We start from the raw sequence: 19177 nt of genomic DNA on the forward strand, positions 1-19177 counted from the left end.
TCCAGAATTGTCTGATAATAAGAGTCCTGTAGGCTGGGTTATGTAGCTGTAAAGTGGTTCATCCCCAAGGACGTTCATGGCATGCCATTTAATTTAATGCTGAAAAAATAAGCTCCATCAATAAAACTGACTGCAAAAAACATTCTCCTATTTACGGAAATAAATTTCATCTTTGGGGATTTATTAATCTTATGTAAAAGACACAAGGTCACTGGTTTCTGTGCAATAAACAGAGCAAAGACCTGAATGCCCAGATGAGAAGTTTTGTATCGCTTCTCAGAATCTTTACAGGAGAAATAGACAGCTTCAAGGGAAGACGTGCTGAGCGGAAATAGTTCAGCGGATGATCAGTGATCTCTGTTCTTGAGCTAAATTCCCATATATAAATATAACCAGATTTTGACACTCAAATTCTATTAAAGCCTTTTTGGTCCCAGCCCTAAATAATTGCTTTGCCTTTCGTGTTCTGGGTTTTGAACATTGTTATTGTTGTGACTGTTATTCCTAGTTCTGACTGTAATTATCACTGTAACAGTTTTATCTCCGGTTCTGACTGTTGTAAGTCTTGCACGTATCTTATTCCCAGTTTTAAGCACTGCTATTCCCGCCAGTTATAGTAGACATGTTACACTTTTAACAACAAAATCTTATGATTTGCCCCACTTAAAATATGTTGGGGAACATTTAGGAAAATCTGTGCTGGGCAGAACTGGTGCAGATATAAAATAAGTGAGTAACAAAGAGTGATATGTGTGTCTGTTAAATATTTACAATAACTGTCTTTCATGTGCTGTAGCTGAAAATGGCAGAAATATGCTTCTTTTCTCCATAATATTATTGATTGTGACTGTTGTTATTCGTATACCTGTTGTGTTCCTGGTTGCTATTCCTGCTCCTGTCTTATTTCTGGTTCTGACTGTTATTCCTGCTCCTGTCTTATTTCTGGTTCTGACTGTTATTCCTGCATCTGTCTGATTTCTGGTTCTGACTTATTCCTGCACCTGTCTTATTTCTGGTTCTGACTGTTATTCCTGCACCTGTCTGATTTCTGGTTCTGACTATTATTCCTGCTCCTGTCTTATTTCTGGTTCTGACTGTTATTCCTGCACCTGTCTGATTTCTGGTTCTGACTGTTATACCTGCACCTGTCTGATTTCAGGTTCTGACTGTTATTCCTGCACCTGTCTGATTTCTGGTTCTGACTATTATTCCTGCTCCTGTCTTATTTCTGGTTCTGACTGTTATTCCTGCTCCTGTCTTATTTCTGGTTCTGACTGTTATTCCTGTACCTGTCTGATTTCTGGTTCTGACTTATTCCTGCACCTGTCTTATTTCTGGTTCTGACTGTTATTCCTGCACCTGTCTGATTTCTGGTTCTGACTATTATTCCTGCTCCTGTCTTATTTCTGGTTCTGACTGTTATTCCTGCACCTGTCTGATTTCTGGTTCTGACTGTTATTCCTGCACCTGTCTTATTTCTATATCTGACTGTTATACCTGCACCTGTCTGATTTCTGGTTCTGACTGTTATTCCTGCACCTGTCTTATTTCTATTTCTGACTGTTATACCTGCACCTGTCTGATTTCAGGTTCTGACTATTATTCCTGCACCATTTCTTAATTCAGATTCTGACTGTTAACCCTGCACCTGTCTGATTTCTGGTTCTGACTGTTGTTACGTCTGTGCTTGTTATACATTGGGTTCTCATTATTATAATGCATATGTTTGTTTTTCTGTTTTAGAACTGGTTTTGATGTTATTACTGCTGATCCTGTTTAATAAAAGACTTGCACAGGTAACAAATGCAAAAATAAAAATGTTGCTCCCAATGGCACCAATAAGATTCATACTATAACAGGAAATGAAGCAGGAATTGCAAAGTGGGACATTTATTTTACCCATAAATGTTCTGTATCCAGCATATGACACATTTAGCCCCACGTCCCGGCACTATGAGCCTGCACCAGAATTCCTGAATGTATCTGACTCTACATTGAAGAGATCAGGGAGCTTTTCTATAACTCATTTCTAAAACAAATCTTTCACTAGGAAGTTTCAAACATTCTCAGCAACACATCAAGAGATGAACAACGTCATAAAGCACCAGCTGCAAAGTTGAAACTTTATTGATTTTACTCTCAAAGGATAATGATAAAATACATTTTCAGTATACAGTATACAACCACTCGTACAAAAACACGGCTGCATGTTCACTGCATACAATGTTGCAATGTACAGTATACAATTATCAAATAACTACCTGTATGGTATTGTATGTCAGTTATACAAATTATCATTTGGTGACACTAATCTTAACAAGAGTTTTATATACAGTTCCAAATAAATATAAATCACAACCATATTTAGTAAAATGTTTATCTAACTATAGGAGAAACTACGATGTTCAATATAACCCCCAATGATAATATTTGTAATCTTCCATTGTCTCAAAAATGTCCGACTGTGAGATGTTCCTGCAGCTGCAGAATTTATATTTTTAATACTTTATGTTTTTGTTTTCCCGATATATAATTGGGCTTCTAGATAGCGCAGGCAAATACATATACATTGCATATACAGTATATATATTTATTTATGCAATAAATACTTTGAAACTGAGAACATCTTGCAAAACCAACAGTTGAAAAAAATGAATATATAAATGTGTTCTGTCGCTTGTTGTCAAAGCTCCTTAAAAACAAAAAGACCTGTGTTTTTTGCAGATGAACATTTGCCATTTTCCCAATTTCCACCATTTGCCCCAAATACCATTTATTATTAATTTGCTATTTGGTTGCATTAATGATGTGTCAATCCAAAACCCATTTGCAGGTCCATAATACTAACTGTGTTTTTGCAGAGGCAAAGGTTCAATGTCAGAGGACTAAGATGTGAAAATGATACTTACAAGGAGTACAAGGATGACCGGTCCTTGATAAATATAATCAATATATTTTCCTGGTTCTTTTCCAATCCAGCACCTGTTAATAATGATGCAATATATAAATGACATTGTTTATTGTTTTCTACAATCGGCTATCTATATTCCTATCTTATCTCTAAATTTGCTGTCCCTACACTTTTATGAAAGTACATACTGATATAGTCTAATACTAAAAACAGGATTACACTGGGAAAGGTGCTCTGTGATATGGTGCTTGCGGAGCAGAACAATATCGATACATATTTGTCGGACCTTCTATATTTTTGTGGCAGCTTGTTATCTATGGGCCTGGCTACACAACTTGTAATTTGTGATTTCTACCAATAAAGGTAGTGTGCAATTTTTTGACCTGGGCAATTTTGGGTCAAAATACTGTTCTCTAGCCTTTATGCTGGTCAATGCTGCAGGACCACATATAGACAAATTTGGAGTTCAGGTCAAACCAACAAATAACATTTGGGCCTGTGCACACAGATGGGGAGTTGTTATTGCACTCGTCATAGGATCATATGTGCAGCTATATTGGCCAATTTGCTATTAATGTCTACATTATTGCTATATGTGTCCTACTTTAATCAGATCTGCTCTGTTTGATGTGAATAATTAGTTGGGAAAAGTAAGGCACCTTTGGGTGATACACGTAGACGCTCGTTAATAATGCAAATACTGAACAATTTGTTTGTTTAAAACACTTACTGTTCATTTTCATTGCACAGCTTTCCGATAGCCCAAGCAATAATTATTGGACACGGAATACCTACAAATACACAAGCACATGAAGAAACGTTAATGTGTAATATATATGCAGATGCTTACACATTATTTCACTTTGATATTTAGACAGCCTTCCGGTTTAGCAAGTTAATATTAATTTACAATTTATTTTTGAACCACGGTCTGATGCACACACTGGTTTCTTTCCTGCTCTGCTCAGAGCAGCTAATTGGATGCAATTATCCAGCACTTTAAAGACAATTATGCTGATTTATGATCTGAATCACATGCTAAAACTTAATAGAAGTTGACTGAGATCCAGGACGTGTATAAGCAGGAACCACAAAATTCTGCCTGCCCCTGTGTCTTCATTGTAGGGGCGCTTTTACTTTTAGTGTACCTATATATTTTGCATTTGCTGTGACTGATGAAACTGTTCCATTTGCCTAAAAACTTTCTCAGAAATTACTTAGTATATGTCAGGGGCTCACTGACTTTTGGCCTAGGGAGCAAAACATGAGTAAGAGCGTAACAAAGAGAAAAAAATGCATATCCTAAAATTCAAACGGTCAGAAAAACTTGATGAGTTTTTAAGTTTTAATCCACCGTTTTTGTGTTTTTCGGTAAAATGTATTAAGGACAATGAACTTTCTACCATCACGTCGCAATGGAAAAATGGGCGTGAGGAAAAATGTGCCGGCATGGAACGTCTAGTGTGGGCATGGTTTTATATAGCCAATAAAATATATGAAAAGTTGTTACGTCAAATAACTATAATCAAATACAACACTTATCTGGCTTATATGACTAGTATTCAATGCATAGACTATTCTAGTAAACTCTATACAATATAGAAAGCATCCTTGCAACGGATATACTATAAAGAGAGCATCCTAGTGACTCATGAACAGTCGACAGAACATCCCTGTTGTAACGATTGTCTCAGGAAGAGAGCCCTGGGGTGATATATACATGTGTGAGCCTGGTTTAGCGCTCACCAAGAAGTGCCGCGAGGCAGGGTGGACTTTTCCGGCCAGGAACATGCAAGTCGCAGCCCTCTGATCAGCCACTAAGCATAACACAGCAGAGAGAAAGGGAAATCCAAAAGCAGCTCAACTAGCTGAGGACTGGTACACTGGCGGTAGTGAGGTACAAAATCAGTAAGCGGAAGGGAAGTCCAATAAAAGGCCAGGGTCTGGTACACAGGCAGTGGTGCAGTACAAAATCAGGATGCGGGATAGTGGTCAAAACAAGCAAGGACTGGTACGTGAGGGGTTAACAGGCACAGGTACTCTCCGAGAAGGAATCACAAGGAAAGCCAAGGTCAGCATTTTCTTTAAGAAATGCAATATTGGTGGCATTACAATTAGTTTGTAGTCCAAAATTAAAGAAGAAAAAAGAGAGAATGACCATGTGGGGCACTCATAATGAATATAGACATACATACTTAAATTATATTCATATATTTAGAAAATCTTTAGAATAAATCTTTATTAATTCATTGGTAAGAACAATTATCTAGCAGCGAAGTATTAAAAATTGTAATTGAAACATACACTGAGATAGATCAAAATTCTGTTAAAATAGACAATAATTTATTGTCTAGCCGCGAAGCTACTTGTGGATAATTTAACTTTGGTTAGATAAATCTTATCATATATCCAATATAATAAATAGTTAAAAGCTCCAGACCTTTTCTGCTACAAACTAGATTCCTCTATTATTTTAATAAAGTGTCACCTCAACAGGATAGATTAGATGGATTAGATCCCACAGTAAATTGTATAGAGCTGTTAATATTATTATTATTATTATTATTATTATAAATTTTTATTTATAGGGCGCTACTAGGTATCCGTAGCGCCGTACAGGGACAAACAAAGTACAATGCAAAAGTGAGACAGCACGATACAGTAAACAAAATGCACAGTAACTCCGAGATCTCAAAGCACAGCTAGAGGGGCGGGGGCGGGGGAGGGGAGAGGGGAAGGTCCCGCATACGGCGGAGCCCAAGAGGGCACGGAGGGCAGGGAAACCCCCAGAGAGGAGAGGAGGGAGCAAGAGGGAACGGGTAGGAGGAGGGCAAGGTAGCTGGAGAGCAGAGTTAAAAGTGGTGAAGACAGGAGGAGAGATGACCCTGCTCAAAGGAGCGTACAATCTAGGGGTGGGGTAGACAGACAGAGAGACGAGGGAGGGAGAGAAGGAGGATAAGGGAAGGGGAGTGAAGGGGAAGAGGCAGAAGATCTGGTAGGGAGTTAAGTGGGAGACTGGAAGGCTTTAAGAAAAAGGTGGGTTTTTAGAGCCCGTTTGAAACTGGACAGATTAGGGGAAGTTCTGATGGAGGGAGGGAGCTTGTTCCAGTGGAGGGGGGCAGCGCGGGCAAAGTCTTGGATATTAATCTTTATTAATAGTCTTGGATATTAATTTATATGTAATTAATTTATATGTAATTAATTTATATGATATTAATTATATGTGATTAATATGTAATTAGCATCACTAGGACAAATATTATCCCTATAAAATCATATGTAATCTGCTAGTAAGAAGTCAAAGGGTTATTAGTCCTATTGTATTAATCGGGAATTCCCCCCTCATAAATGTGGTCCTCAATTTTAAATATCAATATATGACTTAATCATTTAATTATACTGCAGATAGGGACCATTGATAAGGTAAATCCTCATAGGCAGGCTGATAGTTATTGGTTCAGTATACTATTGTACTAGCGAGTCTCCCTGTCTACCACGGCACTGACATGACCCAATGTTGTGGCGGGTAAAAACTAACAGCTGATTAAAATTAATTCCCAATCATATCTAAAGATGGTGACCGAGGACTAGATTCCAGGGGTAGGCACCTCTCCTGCTACTACACTAGGGGCTAGATTTACTAAACTGCGGGTTTGAAAAAAATGGGGATGTTGCCTATAGCAACCAATCAGATTCTAGCTGTCATTTTGTAGAAGGTACTAAATAAATGAAAGCTAGAATCTGATTGGTTGCTACAGGCAACATCCCCACTTTTTCAAACCCGCAGCTTAGTAAATCTAGCCCTAGGTGTGTTTCTCCCTCTTGTCTTCCTTTTCCCTTATATGCCATACCATCGGTAAGGAGGACATAAGGAATTGTTATAAAGGAAGTGTGATCATCCACATTGGGAAAGACTATTATATACTGGACATCATAGTTTTCCACTTTTTCACTTATTAGTGCCCAAGGAGAAGTGGGGTAGGATTATATCATTACACTATATTCCCTGTGTGTGTGTGTGAGTGTGTGTGTGTGTGTGTGTATCTCCCCTTCCCATTTGTGCCCAACCTCTTCTTGTATTTTTGGATAAATTATTTTGAAGAACACAGGCTCATCTTCATGTGAGGCAGTGACAGCACTCCAATCCCTTTCCCCCCCATCCCCTGGAGAGCGCAGACCGATCAATATTTGTTATAGACTCAATGGGTTGTGGCTGTTGTATATACAGGATATGGAATCAAAACTAAATCAGAAGTCTAGAAAAGCCCGACGTAAGAGGTCTAATGTAGAGAAAGTCACCAATATACAAATTTTCATTTTATTCTGACTTATTGTGGTCATGTCTCTTGTTAGCTCTGTTGGGACTTTGTTATGTAACCGGAAGTATGAGGAAACTAATTGGGCACCAAGGATGCCAAGTTTAATAAAATTATTAAATATGATCCTCTGAAATTCATTATCCTGTACAATAGCCTCACACTTCTCTGACGGAATATATGACAGTCAAACAGCAGCTCTGGCCACGCCCCCTGCTTCTCACTGTCATGGGTTTAAAGAAATATCTCCCAATTTGCAGAGAATTACACGAGTTACCCATTTTATGATGTTCACATGTCTGGATACATTCTTGTTATACTAAGTTTAAAAATAAGTGTTTTTCATTCGGGGCTTAGTTTATCTTTAAAGAGAAATATGGACGTTGTTAACACATCACTTAATTAAGTAACACTTAGCAGTTCCTCTTTGAAACATTGTGAACATTTGGATATTTTTGTGCCCAAGTTATCATTTCACCGGATTTGCCATCTCTATAAAAGAGCCCATCTAATTTCCTCTGTAATTATCTCCTATACAATAAAGCAGACGCTGAAGGAGATCTTGGCTGACGCTCCGCAGTTTGGAATTTTCGATTTTCAGATGAAATATTTTAACACCATGTACTGTATATATAGTGTCAAATCAATTTTCATTTTCCCTTTTCAGCCATGTAGCATAAAATATCCGGCGGACGATTTATTAGTTTTCATAAAACTTTGCAATTGTGTATTTCATGGTTTCCTTTCCAATTTGTTTCACCTAAGTTTCAAAATGTATCATAATGTTCTGTATTAATGACTCTGCGCCCCTTGATACGCCCGGTACAAAGCATTGCAGATAGTAGATTCCGTACCTGAGTAACAAACATACACAAACTTATGTGAAATAGGGTTGTCCAAGAATCAACCACTCTTTAACAGGTGTCAAACATATTTTTAACATAACATTTGAATTAATATTCAATGAATTAATATAGCCAAGGTTACTGCAGATGTAAAATACAAACGCGGACTTGTCTATCTATATCATGTGTGTGTGGAGAGAGAGAGCAATGACTTAGATAGAACAGCGATTTACAGTAGTATAAATATTTTGATTCTTTTGTATATATACCTTATTAACATAGTATTCTAGTATTCTGTATTTAATATATATTCACAACTGGTATTTAATTTCATAAACTAGGAACGTCCAGATAACTTGTGACAAGAAAGAGTAAAGACTGATGTAAATTACTGTAAGTGTAGCGTTCTCTGTATAGGGTCATTTACAAGTATGATTTTAAGACACTTGGGGGTAAATGTATCAAGCTGCGAGTTTCCGGCGGGTATAAAAAGTGGAGATGCTGCCTATAGCAACCAATCAGGTTGTAGCTATCATTTATTTAGTACATTCTACAAAATGACAGCTGGAATCTGATTGGTTGCTCGAGGCAACATTTCCAATTTTTCAAACCCGCAGCTTTCTAAATTGACCCTTTGGAATGATGGCAATATGGGGTCACTATGGTGTATATAGAAATAAGAACATGTAACGGACCATGTATTTAATTTTAAATGACTATTATGTCACTACTAACATAATTATACAAAGACCAGACATCTACTAATAAACATATTGCACACAGATAACTTGGTAATGTAAATCAAGTTATTTACAGGACAATGAATGAGAGTGATTGTAATGACCAGCATGAAGCAGGTCTGGGCTCAGGAAAACAGGGCTAGACACAAATAGGGTGGTACCGACTGGGGGAGTGGAGGTGATAGCTGAGGTAAAGGCGTTAGGCTGGGTACACACTATAGAAATTTTCTCCCGATGTGATATCGTTAGCGGTTTTACCAACGACTGCAAAAAAAAGTCCCGATCCGCAGCCAATTCCTGTGTACACACTATAAACGTTTTACAAGATTTACCGTCAGATCTGTGCTCTTCATCTGTCATAACCATCAACTGAAAAGACGGTGACTCTGCACACTCCATAGAGATCTATGGACACTGCCGGTCCTGAGTGTGTACACACTGCAGAATTGGAACATTGTTCCATCGTTGAACGAGGTTTTTAGTCCAGTTTCAAAATGAAGCATACGATGAGCTTTGGAACATTTATCGTTCATCGTTGGAGCATACACACTAATGTGATATTGAACCGAACACTCGTTTATCATGTGATTGGCCTGATTATTGGCTGTATACCCTGTAGTGTGTACCCAGCCTTAGGAGGAGGACTGATAGGCGTGAATAAAGAATACATAGTAATATAGTAATAATAATATAACAATAGCTTGTATCTGTTCTGCCTCAAACAATCAGCAGCTGTAATTAAATACCATGCTAACCTCTGGCAGCACAACGTGGTAATGTCTCAGCAATCACAGAGCCATACGTAGAGTGTTACTATGTGTTTAGTTAGAACAATTACACGTATGGAGGCATCTGAACCTGCTGACCCACGTGGGCTGTTTTACACTCAATAAGTGTGTATAAGTGTATATAAGTGTGTATAAGTGTGATTAAGTGTATATAAGTGTGTATAAGTGTGATTAAGTGTATATAAGTGTGTATAAGTGTGTATAAGTGTATATAAGTGTGTATAAGTGTGATTAAGTGTATATAAGTGTGTATAAGTGTGTATAAGTGTATATAAGTGTGTATAAGTGTGTATAAGTGTGTATAAGTGTATATAAGTGTGTAAAAGTGTATATAAGTGTGTATAAGTGTATATAAGTGTGTATAAGTGCATATAAGTGTGTATAAGAATGTATAAGTGTGTATGCGTGTGTATTCCTTCACCAGCTGGCAAGTGGCACATTTATCCGTCACTGGCTCCCTACTGTCGAGATGTCTGAGACACTTTCCTTTGATAAAAGTTGACTTAGAACATACTTGACAACTCTCCCGGAATGTCTGGGAGACTCCCGGGTTCCGGGTAGGTCTCCCGGACTCCCGGGAGAGTATGGCAGCCTCCCGCGTCTGCCCACATCCTAGTGAAGTGGGCAGAATTAGATCCAACATGCTGTGCATTGTACCCCGTCCCCCTGTAACATTACGCATTTGTGTCATTATGTCATGGGGCGGGACCAAAATGACAAGATTTTCTGAGCCCCTCCCCTGCACGCCCACCTCCTCCCGGCAGCTCCTGGACGCCGACTTCAAGAAGTCGTCAAGTATGACTTAGAATATATCGCAAAATGAAATGGCTATGCAGGTGTTGTGAAACTACAAGACCCAACATGTTTGCCCAGTAGATAGGCAGCTGATATCTGGTAGGGCATGCTGGGACTTGTAGTTTCACAACATCTTGATAACCACAGGTTGGCCAGGCCTACCCTAGTTGCATACATGAATAGTATTCAATCTGACCCTCAACATTGAAAAGACAATGATGTAACTGCCCTATCACCCGGTGTCGGGATTAAACCTACTAAAAAAAATATAATGAAATCAATTTTCACAACAGAATTGATGTATATTTAAAATGAAACCTGACAGCTCCGCATTTTGAAGGAACTGTTATCCTACATTTTTTTTATTTCCACAATTTGTCTTATTTAAATATTAATGGATGAATGAATAACATTACTCTCAGTTTTTATGAAGGTGTTAGTAAGTCGGTAGAGATGCCATTGTTTATCTTCTCTTTTCACAACCCTCATAGACCTTTTCAATCTCTTTTCAATCTTTTTTCTCAATCTCAATTGCAATCTTTGCAATCTTTGTAATTGAGGTGTGACGCTCCTCTCACAATACAATAGTTTTGGAGCACGGCCTTATGGCAAGAAGTATGTGGACATAATAGGGGGAGTGGGGCCAGGTCCGGAAAGATTAGAAAATTAGACAGCAGGGGGTAGAGTCACATTAATAAATTGTAGTCGAAAATAATTTTTTTAACAGCATGCACATGAAAAACGAGTCCAATCCCACACTTCCTGAATCTATAATTACACGTTCTACGCTTTCATAGCACTCAATAAAACAATTTCATAATATGACAGGTGATGTCGGAAGAAATGCATTTAAGAAACGCGCTTAGACCTTAAGGTGACCAGCTGAGATCAGCTGAGAAGAAATTACTTTGGATCCTGTCCACTTCGGGAAGATGAAAATGATTTTCATGTGATAAAACTGCTGTGAAACATATTGTTCTATAAGTATATATATATATATATATATATGGGGGCTCGGTACCCATCTGATCACTGAAGTTTTCAATTTGACTTTCAGAAAGTTAACAACACACAATGCAAAAATTAAAACATCTATTTTAAGATTCCATGGAGAAAAAAAATCTATAAATAAAAAGAACAAATTAAAATCTGCGATAATGGAAATAATCTCATCTGTTTATTTGAAGAAATTATCTGTTCAAGCTATTATTGTTCAAAAGGGAAAGTCCGGGGAGGATCGGGGGTTATTCATTGAGGGGCATCTGTAATGATGCAATGATTATCCGTGAGTTTGCAAAAACAAGATTGCCCCCCTCCATCATTGTTAGAATTTTATCACGCCCTCAGAATAAAACAGATGTAGGGTACATCAAGCACACATTAGAAGTAGAGATGCTCAGGCTCGGTTCCCCCGAGAACCGAACATACCCGAACTTAGCAGATCCGAGTACCGAGCCGAACCAGCTCGGTACTTTCGCGCTTTTTCGGATTTGAAAACGAGGCAAATCGTCATTGTAAGCAAATTTATGTGATTTTAGCATATTTTAGGATTTTTTTGAAAAAATCCAAAACCAAAACACAGGAGGGCGGTTTTGCCAAAACCAAAACACGAAGCTAATCCAGATCCAAAACCAAAACCACTTTACGGGGGTCAATGAGCATCTCAAGTTGTACTGTGCAGATATCTACTGTATACATCTTATTGCCTATTCTCCTAGGAAGGTCCAGGAGGCTTCCCTAATGTAGGCACTTCTCCCGGACTCCAGGCGGAGGTGGGGCTTAACGGCGAGAGCTCAACCGGCCACAAAATGACGCAAATTGCAAGAGGGGGTGGGGCTACGTTGAGGCTCCCCGCACTTGCCAGCTGATCTTGCCTCCGGGAGGACGAGCATGGATAAAGTTTGTGGCCAACATTTCACTCTTTTTATCTACATGACCTATTGAAAATGAATTCACAACAAATTATATTTTATCCTCTGATACATTTGGGGTTCTCTCCCGCTGTTGTCAGCCTGTTAACCAAATTATTCTTGTCCATTTTCATCAATTATGTTTTACAGGCGTGGCTAGAATTATCCCAAAGTGATATTTCAGGCTAGCCCAGATATTTAACTCTATATGCTATGTTACATTCCTAGGTATGGATAGCTCAAGACAAAATCATTTCATACTGGGACAATGTTGGCTGCATCTCTTTGTGTTATCATCGTCTCTCAGTTGTCCCAGAGACAATGTAGATCTTATCAATTGGGCCACACTACCCAAAACATTAAGAGCTCCATAGAGCTAAGAGTCCACAATACAATATCTTACAGAGAGGTCGATAACAAGGTTGACAGAATGTTAAACATCTGCAATGACTTCTTCCCCTAATATATTTTTTTACATTTGCATTTATGGGGGCACCATTTGAACAAATAAATACTATACAAGTAATTTTTTTTATAGTTCGATGAGTTGTTTTTTGCTTCTTGTCATTTTAGATACTATTAAAAGCATTTTTGCAAGTGCAAATTATTGAAGGAAAACTTGAAATGACTATTGGGAAATAATGAGTTTTGCCTGCTCTGACATTACGTGAAGTGTTAGTTAATGTTATACATTTGGAGCCCATCTATACAGCTCAGGCAGTGTTGTAGTCACATGATCCCGCAAAGGTACGGTAACGGTCTTGGTGGCACAATCTTTTAACATAGGAAATGACCCCAAATGGAATGTCCCCTTATAATTGCGAACATGTCAAACGATTGGCTGGCAGTCACTTTTGCGATTGTATAATGGTTTACCTAGAAATTTCTTTATGTACAGGGTTTCGGTATTTAGAGTCTTACTTATATCTGCTACTGATATTACCTAAGGCAGGTGGGCATTATCTATAAAGTGACTTGGATGGTTAGCACATACAGAAAGCACTATTCATGCTCACCTCACTGGCTTCTAGCAGTCTAGGCTCAAATCTGACAATCCATTATATGACAAACACAAACAGCGTGCTACTGGCTGGTTACATAGACTTGACCAAACCCTCACCAAGAGCAAAAACAGGAAACAATCCCAGTCACCATTGATCCTTCATCACCATTGAGAAAGAAAGTAGTATAGTAGTATGCTAATTGAACTGCAATTAAAAGCATTAATGGATTCAGAGCCAAAACGAAAAACCTGACACTACAGTGTCCTACTCAAGACTGCAGGTTTAGATAGATTGCTAATGGCAATATTTTAAGCACACATTAAATAACAGTCTGCTCAGTGGAAATTCTATTTCAATAAATATTACTGCAAAAGGCTGGGAAAGCAAAGCAGAAAATAGAGATAAAAGAAAACTGAAATGTCAACGCTATTCTTGGTTTTTGATAAATAGACCTAAATAGATCATAGATCCCGGCAAACCTGGCCAGGCGGTGACATGGTATTTAGTCATTAAAAGTCTACTGGTTCTCTAGTTCTCAAAATCATAGTTGAAAGTTGTCATATAAACTGGTTTCCCCAAATCTCCCTTGAAATTGCCGGAGAAGAGACTTACACCATCCTATAAAGAGGAAGACCCATTTCCGCAGCTTGTCCGTGGAGTAGGTCATCACTATCGCCGTGTGGAGGTAGCAGCCTTCTACGAACATCCAGAAAAAGTTGGTCACCACAAAATAATTGTAAATAGTTGTGATGCATCTGCACCAGATCTGAAAGAGAAGACACTCAAAGATATTGTTTTAGCACTAAAAAGACGTGTAATATAGCAGCATATTTCTACTTAGCTGAAATAACTAGGCTATTAAGTTGTTAAAATGCAACACTAGTACCCCTGGGGAGCCAGTCGATTTCAGGTGAGTATTATTATTATTATTATCACTTATTTATAAGGTTCCACAAGGTTTCCACTACGCTGTACGGAATACAAACAGTTGACCATGCAGGATAAAAACAGTACACAACAATAAATGAGTAGAACCAAGACTCCAATAGCTCCAAGCATAGCTAGTACAGTGACATTGGAGGAAAGGAAATGGTATAGAGACAGGAGGGCCCTTACATACTTAAGGGAGGGAAAACAGACGCAGTCACAATGGGGAGTCCATGGAGGGGATCACGCGGAAGGGGAGTACGTACAGGGACAGGGAAAGAGAGGTGAGGGGATCAAGCATGGAGAGAGGGTTAGATGGATGGATGGTAGGCTTTGAGGAATAGATGGATGGATGGTAGGCTTTGAGGAATAGGTGAGTTTTAAGTGCCTGTTTGAAGGAGCACATATTAGGGGACAGTCGGCTAGAGCATAGGAGGTCGTTTCAGTGGAGGGGTGCAGCCCGGGATAAATCTTGAAATCTGGCGTGAGATGTGGTAATCAGAGTGGAGGAGAGGCGATGGTCATTGGCCGATCGCAGGAAATGGGATGGAGTGTGAATGGAGACAAGGTTGGAGATGTATAGGGCAGTAGAGTTGGAGAGAGCCTTGTAGGTGTTGGTGAGGATTTTGAAAAGTATACTGTAGGGGAAGGAGAGCCAGTGAAGGGCAAGGCAGAGAGGGGAGGCAGAGGAAGAGCGGAGTGAAAGAAATTTAAGTGTCATAGCAACGTTGAGTATAGGGGGCGAGGTGGGAGCAGGGGAGGCCGGTGAGTAGAAAGTTACAGTACTCAAGAGGGGACATGATGAGTGCATGGATAATGGTTTTGGTGGCATCCTGAGACAGAAAGGTTCGGATGCGGTCGATGTTGCATAGTTGGAACGACAGGATTGAGCAAGAGATTGAATGTAGGGGGCAAAAGAGAGGGAGGAGTCGAGGGTGACATCCAGGCAGCGGAGTTGGGGAACAGAAGAGATGGTGTTGTTAACAGTGATAGAGTGATCAAGGTGGGATGAGGATTTAGAGGGAGGGAAGACAGTGAGTTTGATTTTGGCAAAGTTGGGTATAACAGCACAGAACAATAAACGAGTACAACTAAGACTTCAAAAGCTCCAAGCAAAGCCAGTACCAGTAAGACTGGAGCAGAATAAATAAGTAATGAGACAGGACGGATGAGGGCCCTGCTCTTGCGAGAAGAGCCCTCCCCCATGATCACCCTCCCTCATGATGCCGAGGTGGAAGGAGCTGGGTGGAGTGGGGGAATTCCTTTGTGGAGCAATGTGAAACCAAAATTTTTAATTTTGCTGACCAAAATAAGTTAAATCAGATAATCGGGTGGAGAGAGCAAATTTTTACGGCCTCAACTGTTTTCACTCCGCAGAAGGACTTGAATTTTATACCAACCCAGAGATGACCGCCTTTGCGACTTGTCCTTTACTTATTTGTACGCTCTTGTTGCACTTTGACAGAAAAGCACATTTTTAAGGGCACTCACAGCAGTGTACTAAAAAGCCTCAAACACACAAAAGTCCTGATGCCCCCTCACTCTCATGATAAATTTAAGCTATAAATGATGATCATTTTAAAAGTAACAGTAATTTAATGAAAGGGAATGTTCGTAATCCGTAGGGGGTTGGCTTTCGATGTGACATTTCCACTTTTGTACAGTTTACCCCTGCCGATTCCCCGCCTTCTGTGAAAACCTAGGCGCATTTTCAGTTTACAGAGGCATTGGTCAGCCGATCTAGACACATCCCAAGTGCGTCGGTGAGACAATCTAGGCACACCCCAAGAGCGTTGGTCAGACAATCTAGGCACACCCCAAGAGCGTTGGTCAGACAATCTAGGCACACCCCAAGAGCGTTGGTCAGACAATCTAGGCACACCCCAAGAGCATTGGTCAGACAATCTAGGCACACCCCAAGAGCGTTGGTCAGCCAATCTAGGCACACCCTAAGAGCATTGGTCAGACAATCTAGGCACACCCCAAGAGCGTTGGTCAGACAATCTAGGCACACCCCAAGAGCGTTGGTCAGACAATCTAGGCACGCCCCAAGAGCGCTAGTCAGGCAATCTAGGAACACCCCAAGAGCGTTGGTCAGACAATCTAGGCACACCCCAAGAGCGTTGGTCAGACAATCTAGGCACACCCCAAGAGCGTTGGTCAGACAATCCAGGCACACCCCAAGAGCATTGGTCAGACAATCTAGGCACAGACCAAAAGCGTTGGTCACACAATCTAGACACACTCAAGAGCGTTGGTCAGACAATCTAGGCACACCCCAAGAGCATTGGTCAGACAATCAAGGCACACCCTAAGAGCGTTGGTCAGACAATCTAGGCACACTCAAGAGCGTTGGTCAGACAATCTAGGCACACCCAAGAGCAATGGTCAGACAATATAGGCACACCCCAAGAGCGTTGGTCAGACAATCTAGTCCCACCCCCCAAGTGCATTGGTCAGACAGTCTAGGCACACCCCAAAGGTGTTGGTCAGACAATCTAGGCACACACCGAGAGCATTGGTCAGACAATCTAGGCACACCCCAAGAGTGTTGGTCAGACAATCTATGCACACCTAGGCATATCTACCGTAGATTGTTTAGTAAATGATGCCCACTGTGTGTTGGTAATGGACCATTCTTAAATAAGGAAAAAAAATATCAAGCGATCTTTCAGGTATACCAAATATTACGGGTAATGATTATTTATATCAGCAACCATTGACTATTTTCCAAAATAAAATTGTATCACCCTGGCAAAATAAAGGACACATTTATCTATTACAGTTTAAAATGGTTCTCTGGCTGAAGGTACAAAAACATAACGGCAGATATAATTGCCACAGACGGTGACACCCTTAAGCGAGAATATTTTATTTTATTTTCTACCTTCAGAAAACTGCTAGTCGTGCAATTATCTTTAATGCCTTTAGAAATACACTGCACATCTGAACCAGCGGATGCAACATTTGTGTTTACAAGTAGAGCCAATAAAAGACTCTAAAACATTTTTATAGCTATGGTTTTTTACAAAGACGGTCTGTAACAGATGCCAGCTAAAAATGAGTTCTAGTATGTATTTGTGTCATTAATTATATATGCAATGGAAATGAGATGTTTCTAATTAGTATGAGACATAGGGAATATGCTTTTGATTTATTTGAAATGTTTACCATAGGGATCCGGTTTGAAAAAGACAACACATAATAATATCAACGTATATAATATACTAACGTGTGCCTTCGTCAATGGTCTTGTGCCTTAGTCCAAGGAAATCCCACATAAATCTTGAAACTGTACTACCTACCCTATGTGTTCATGTACACTATACCATTAACTTAAAGCACTAGTGTAACAGGGTAAAAGACAATAACATTAACATACAAACAAACAAATAAACAAGCTACATATTTACAATTCAGAATCAGACAGTACATTTGTAATCCAAAAAATGTCCCCATCTATCTCTTATCCAAAAAATAGGTAAAGAAAAAGAAAGAAATGTTCTCGGGTAGACCATATCCAAACTATGTCTCCACTGTTTCTTGCAATGCTATAGCACCATATTATGATCAAACCCAACGCGTTTTTGCAATGTGAACAGTTTAGAGGAATTGTTTTAGTTGGAGTTTTTTGTTAGCCATTGTAGGATTAAAAAGGATGTTGTGATTATATTGTACCCATACTGTTTTTTGTATTAATTCATCGCCTTGGTAAACAGGATAATTAGGCTTAAGAGTCACGTATTGTTTAACACAAATGGGTTAATGTTTTAAAACTTGTAATAGCTTCACAAAGGGACAATAAATGTGCCAAAATCTTGAAAAAAACATATCCCTACGACGGCATGCTGGCAATTTATTAACTTACTTTGTTTTGAGCGGTAGCACCCATAACATTTTAGGAGCACTGGTTTATTTTTGTTAGGCTTGGTGGAAAGCTAAGCACTCTTGAGGAAGTCTCGGCCCACAACACTATCCAAGAGTGTTACGCGTTTCGCCAACATTTACCCTTTTTTCAAGAAAAGCTCAATGCTTATTGAATGGTTTTCATGTTCCTTGTCCTGGGTAAAAGTACTTTATGTTGTCTCTTATCACACTGTTCTGTCCTTTGTATTTATACATAGAAATAACATCTTGCTTTAGTTTTGCACAGTGTATTATCTAGTTCTAACAAACGTACAATGGAGCTCACCGGGGTCAGAGATCCGCGTGACATATGCGTGGGGTGGGAAGGTATTTTTCGACAAACCAACACTGATTTTGTTCTTCTTGTACTGCTAGCGAGTGCAAACACTCAGTAATGATCACACCTCTTATTACTGTACCTCGTTCTTTTCATGAATGTGATGGTCAATCATTTGAAGGAGGAACCACATGATATTTCGTAGGATAAAGGTTGTGATTAGATTCCAGTGAATAATATTTCGAAGGCATCTTATACTCCTAGAAATGATATAAAAGAGAAAGAGGATGATTGAGATCTAATCTGCATTATCGTCATTTCATTGTAGTGAGGAACATCATGAGAACATTGCTAGAATTTGTGTAACCATTATCTCCAAACATTGAGACATGCACAATCAGGACAAAAAAAACGCCCTACCTGATCCGCCTGAAACCCACCCCTATCCCCCAGAACACCCACTTCTAGATGAAACCACCGCCCTTTTATGTAATTAAATGGAACCTGAAAGGTCAAACACAGGAAGTCTGTGCCGGAATTCGAGCACATACTAAATTTCTGAATTAAACAAGTATTTTCAAAATTGTGTTCCTGCTGGTATCACACAGTTACATTCACAAATACCTCTACCAGGGTATTTGAATTGGTGCCTACACACGTGGTTATTTTGCCAATTTGATTATTTTGGACCAAACTGGACAGAAACGCGCAGACCTATGTCACAGAAGTTAGGCCACACAAAGGGACTTATGTCCAAA

General features: G+C 39.4%; 1 protein-coding gene across 2 annotated transcripts in view; it reads right to left on the reverse strand.

Annotated features, from left to right (window-relative positions):
• Nucleotides 1-19177, reverse strand: part of CRHR2 (corticotropin releasing hormone receptor 2) — a 242740-nt gene that overhangs the window by 17874 nt on the left and 205689 nt on the right. For both annotated transcript variants that reach the window (XM_075214089.1, XM_075214090.1), the window contains 4 exons: nt 18562-18679; nt 13922-14075; nt 3642-3702; nt 2910-2982 (listed from right to left, as the gene is read on the reverse strand). In XM_075214089.1, coding sequence (XP_075070190.1) covers nt 2910-2982; nt 3642-3702; nt 13922-14075; nt 18562-18679 — 406 coding nt within the window. The remainder of the gene's footprint in view (nt 1-2909; nt 2983-3641; nt 3703-13921; nt 14076-18561; nt 18680-19177) is intronic.

This window comes from Mixophyes fleayi, chromosome 5 (assembly GCF_038048845.1).
Source record: "Mixophyes fleayi isolate aMixFle1 chromosome 5, aMixFle1.hap1, whole genome shotgun sequence".
NCBI lineage: Eukaryota > Metazoa > Chordata > Amphibia > Anura > Limnodynastidae > Mixophyes > Mixophyes fleayi.